This window comes from Mastomys coucha, unplaced genomic scaffold (assembly GCF_008632895.1).
Source record: "Mastomys coucha isolate ucsf_1 unplaced genomic scaffold, UCSF_Mcou_1 pScaffold23, whole genome shotgun sequence".
In the NCBI taxonomy this organism is placed as follows: Eukaryota; Metazoa; Chordata; class Mammalia; order Rodentia; family Muridae; genus Mastomys; species Mastomys coucha.
Genome location: NW_022196906.1, coordinates 43,134,712 through 43,139,869, shown reverse-complemented (window position 1 = coordinate 43,139,869; position 5,158 = coordinate 43,134,712). Strand labels below are relative to the sequence as shown.

At 49.1% G+C, this 5,158-nt stretch overlaps 1 protein-coding gene across 8 annotated transcripts in view; it reads right to left on the bottom strand.

The window, feature by feature from the left end:
• Positions 1-5,158, bottom strand: part of Tmprss5 (transmembrane serine protease 5) — a 16,279-nt gene that overhangs the window by 5,194 nt on the left and 5,927 nt on the right. For 6 of the 8 annotated variants that reach the window (XM_031345204.1, XM_031345207.1, XM_031345203.1 and 3 more), the window contains 4 exons: positions 3,735-3,870; positions 3,414-3,527; positions 1,338-1,381; positions 497-659 (listed from right to left, as the gene is read on the bottom strand). In XM_031345204.1, the coding sequence (XP_031201064.1) occupies positions 497-659; positions 1,338-1,381; positions 3,414-3,527; positions 3,735-3,870 (457 nt within the window). The remainder of the gene's footprint in view (positions 1-496; positions 660-1,337; positions 1,382-3,413; positions 3,528-3,734; positions 3,871-5,158) is intronic. The other 2 variants (XM_031345208.1, XM_031345209.1) reach the window with 1 other exon arrangement.

The window sequence follows — 5,158 nt, the reverse complement described above, 5'->3', positions numbered from 1 at the left end:
AAAAAAAAAAAAAAAAAAAAGCCAGGCATGGTTATATATGTCTATAATCTAACACTAGGGAGGCAGAGATAAGCAGATCCCTGGAGCATGCTGGACTACCCACACACACAAAGATGTAGACACAGACACATAATTTAAAATAAGGTAAATCTTAAAAAGTATAAAGTGGAAAGCAATTGAAGAAATCACTTGACATTGACTTCTAGACTCCATGTGCACATCTGTACCCACAAGAACACACAAACACACATACACACATGCATATATGTGCCCATACAAGGGAATATGCCTACACACTTGGAGGATGGGGAACATAAGAAACCAGTCTTTGTGTTATGGCTGCTATCAAGGAAGAGCTAAACTTGGCATTAAAGAAGGACATTGCCCTCGCTTACTGGAGACAGACAGCTGGACACATTCATTTTATTCAAGACCTACCAAGAGACAAACAGAAAAGTGACTGCGACTCACCCCCCCACACACCCCCAAGACTCACCTGTGCATGCAGTGGGCAGCAGTCACTACCCAGTGCGGTGCCAGCACAGAGGCCCCACACGTGTGTCGGGAGCCAAGCATCACACTAGCTTGCCATGGCCAGCGCCCAGAAGCCACAGCTTGGCCGCCAACTATCCGAGAAGCCAGAGGCCTTGCCCCACACTCTGCAAACAGAAAAGGTTGGGAGAGAAAGAAAAAGTGCCGAGTGCAGAGGGAGGGCTGGGGCAGACAGCTCGCCTCTATTATTCTTAATATAAGTAGGGAAAGAGGAAGATGACTGTATTGGTTACTTCAGCCTGTGCACCTGCTGAGAGCAGGGACCGTGTCTATGGGATCTGTGGGGCCCATCCTGTTGTACAAGTTAAAGTGTCCAGGCATGATGGGTTGAAGAAGGGACTGATAAATAGACAGGTGTGTGGGGAAGTGAGTGAAGGAACCCTGTGCAGTGTTTATCACTCGGCTCTAATGCACTACCCACCCCCTTAGTCCCTTGTAGCCGCTGATAGTTTGCATCTTTGCGACCAGTAATAATGCCACTTATAGGCATCCTTCCTCAGAAGGAAGGGCAGAGAGTGGCAGTAGTGAAGTAGACAGACCATCAGCCCAGCACAGGGGCTGATGGGACACATGCTAGAGATGTCAAAGGACTCTACCTAAGCAGGTTGTATCTGCAAGGAGCCAAGCAGAAAGGTGAGCACGTAGGCAGGGACACCCTAACCCAACTCACATGCACACACACGGGAACCTGAGCGAGCCCCTCCATATAGCAATTCCGCACTCGGGAGAACTGGAAGACTCCCTCCCTCTCACCACCAACTTCCTGATCACAGGATGTGACTCACCAGAACATTTGAGAGAAACAATTCGGCCAGAAGGACAGTTAGTGCTGCAAAATAGGGGTGTTCCTAAGATGCTGGGCAGTGCCACATAAAGGTCACACGTATACCCAAGGGTACGGGAAGTGGTCAGGGGTTCCTCACAGTTTTGCTTTGCTTTCTTAAGACAGTATGTCATGGGACTGAGGTTGGCCCCAAACTCACTCTGTAGCCTTGCCACAGCTTCCCAAGTGCTCGGGTTGCAGGCCACCACAATCAGCTTAGCGCCTGCCTCTGCCTCCCAGCCTCTGGGATTAAAGGTGTGCGCCACCACTGTCTATGGTTCTTAAAGCCACCCTGCAGTCCCAACCTTAAGATGCTACCATTTTTACCATTTTCTCCCACCCTTCACAAAGAACTGGGCCCCTCCCAGGACAGCAGCCTGCCCATTCTACCCCAGCATCCAGAGGGCAAACAGCAAGTCTCCACTGAGGGCAAACAGCAAGTCTCCACTGTTCGGGAAGATCTGCTTGGCTAGGATCCATATTTACCACGGAGAATTGACAAAGGAAAGCCCAGCTGCTTTCCTGTGCTCGGAGTAAACAGGTGCTTGTGAATGGCCATGGTGTTGTGAATGAAAAGAGCTCCCCTCTCCACCCAGGCTTCTTCCAGGCCCAGCCTCTTTGTCCCAGGCTCTTTATCCAGGGCCTGCATAGACATGCTCTTGTTCTTGTGTTCCTTCCTGCCCCCCTTAGCATAAAACCCAACTGCCTATTGATCTGACATTCTTGCCTTGCCCTTCCCATCTATTCCCTCCGCAGCCCACTCCCTGGTCCACTTGGCTTCTACTTTCCTAACCCTGTAGTCCTTCTGCCCTCCTGGAGGACTTGGGAATCCCACAGAGCAAAAAAAGGGACAGCTGGGGTCCGTCACTCTGCCCCCAGTGCATTCCTGAGAATGGACCTGGGATTTCTGCCTGCCCCTACCCTCGAGGCTTCCGGCAGTTTGAAGGAACCTAAGCTGGACAAAGACCTCCCAGCTTGTGCTGCCTAGAGTATAGTGACTTTGTCCATTCTGAGTTCCTTTCTTTTGGACGCTCTCATTTGCTTTTCTCCTGAGACAGCGGAATTATACAAGCCACGCGTAGCCACATGGGTCCCCTGACTTGGTGTCATGAGCCTGGCCCCAAATTGGCTGTTTATTGGCCACACTGCCTTGGATAAGGGTATTTAACCTCACTGGGCCTCAGTTTCCCTACCTGTAAAAGTGAATTACTGTTGAAATACAAAATGACCCACCAAAAGTTCACTGGCAGAGCACGTGGCTCTCAGCCCACGGCACTGTTCTTGACGTTCTGGAGATTTTAAGCAGTAGAGTCTACCTAGAGGAAGCGGGTCACTGGAGGCATGTCCTTGAGAGTTATATCTTATCCTAAGCCCAGCCCCCTTCCTTTTCTGTCCACATAAGCAGCCACCTCCTGTACCTATTTCTGTCACCAAGATGCTCTGACCTAGCACAGGGAGCCAAGCAATCATTGGCTGAACCATCTACAATTGTGAAGCAAAGAGACCTTTCTTCCCTTACATTGCCTTTCACAATGACAGCATTTGGTCATAGCAACGTAAAGCCAACAGAGGGGGTATAAGAGGACCATTCTAAATTCTGTTCCAGGAGCTAACAATCTTGGGGGTGGAGGGTGGTTGGCTTTGGTTTTTGGCTGTTTGTGTTTGTTTGTTTGTTTGTTTGTTTGGAGATACATCTCCTGTATCCCAGGCTGACCTCAAACACTATTAAGATGACCTTGCCGACCCTCCTGCCTCTACCTCCTGCTTAGAATTTAAGCAACAACACCTCACAGTTTATTCAGTACTAGGAATTGAACCCAGGGCTTTGTGTGCTAGGCAAGCATTCTACAGCATCTGAGCTACATGCCCAGCCTTGCATTTCTTTTGTGAAGTAAATACCATATAACAGGGCATGTGACCTGGTTTGTTCCCTGTGACTGGGAAATGGCCTTCTCTGCTCACGCCCTCACAGTCAGGCTCCCCTGCAGGAGGATCTTTCTAGACTGCCCTCCACTCACCTAACCCACAGAAGCCCTACCTGGGCTGCCATGCCTCCTCCTCAAGGCCTTCCGGTCTAGCAGAGAGTTGAGCAAACTCCTGGGACCTGTTGAGCTTAATGTCAGACAAATTCACTGCCTTGTGTTGAGTGAGCCTGGGCAGAGGAAGAGGAAACAGGAAGAAGTCAGCTCCAAACTATAACTGGAGAGAGGTCAGGGGGTCAGAACCACACTGTGCATGAGACAGAAGAGGCAGCACTGTGAATGAGCCAGAGCATGAAGGCAACTTCTGAAGGCACATTCCCAACTCCAGTCCCCCTCTCCCCCCACAAGCCATCCAGCCCTACAAGTTTGGCTGTTACCTGATATGCCCAAGACTCTGGCAGATGCGCATGCCCAGGGCAGGGTTCCAGCCCTCATGGCAGACCAGGAGCCAGTCTGGCCGAGCTCTTACTTGCACTTGGAGCAGAAGATCCTCAGCATTTATTCTGAAAGATACTAAAACCCCCATGTGAAAACCCTCCTGCTGCCCAGTCAAGATGAGCTGGACACGTGGGTCACCCCAGGTCAGCTTCCCTGAGTGCCTGGTAAGTTCTGAAAACAAAAACTACCTTTTTGTAGATATTTCAGTTCTGTGTTTTGACCGTATGCTTTAAAAGGTGCTCTGAGACAAGTGAGATGACTCGGCAGATAAAGGTACTTGTCATCAAGCTTGACAACCTGGACTGAACCCCCACTGCCCGAGTGATAGAAAGAGAGCCAACAAATTGTCCTCTGACCCCCTCCCACGTTCATTCAGTGGCAGATGTGCACACACATGAGCACACACACACAAAGTAAATAAATATGGGGTGTTCTGCCACACTCTTAACCACAACAGTCCTATAGGAAGGCAGTTACCTCCCTCAACAGAGGGGATACGGAGGCACAAAGGTGAAGGCAAACTTGTCCAAGACCATAGGATCAACAAGGGATGGATTCAAGACATAAGCCAAGTCTCCTGAATTCAAATACCATGACAAGAGTAGTTAGCATTTATAAACTACTTTCCCCCGTGTTGTTATAGTTTCTTTCTCTCTCTCCCTCCCCCCTCTCCCTCCCTCCCTCTCTATTTCCCTCATTGTAACTGTGTTTGGAGACAGAGCCTTGAATAAGATAATTAAGATTAAACAAAGGGCCTTGTTCTACAGCTTCATTGATAGAATGCTTTTCTGGCCTGCCCATAGCCCCAGGTTTGATTCCCAGTGCTGGATGTGGTGGAACGTACCTGCCATCCCTACACTCTGGAGGTAGAGGCAGGAGGATCCTGCATTCAAACCCATCTTTGGCTTGAATACTGAGTTAGAGGCCAGCTTGGATATGTTAGACACTTAAAGATGAAATGAGGTCATGGGGTGCTGGTCCAGGTGGGCCAGTGTCCTTATAGGAGACACCAGCTCATTCATTCTTTCCTTTCCCACTTCCCAGCAATCAGAAGATACTGTAGGAGGATACAGTGGGGAGCCAGGAAGAGAGCCCTCATCAAGAACCAAGCTGCCGGCTCTTTGTAACTGGACGTCTAGCATCCAGTCTGTGAGAAAATAAGCACACACCCCCTGCCTCATCTGTAGTGCTTTGTTATGGCAGGCCAGATGACAGATACAAAGGCTCACAACTAAGTTTCTTTTATATATTTGCATGATTTCTTATTACAACTGCATGTAGTAAATACTTTTTATTTTCACTGTGCATGGAAAGAAATAGAAGCTCAAAGAAATAATATACCCAAGACCATGCATCTAGCAAA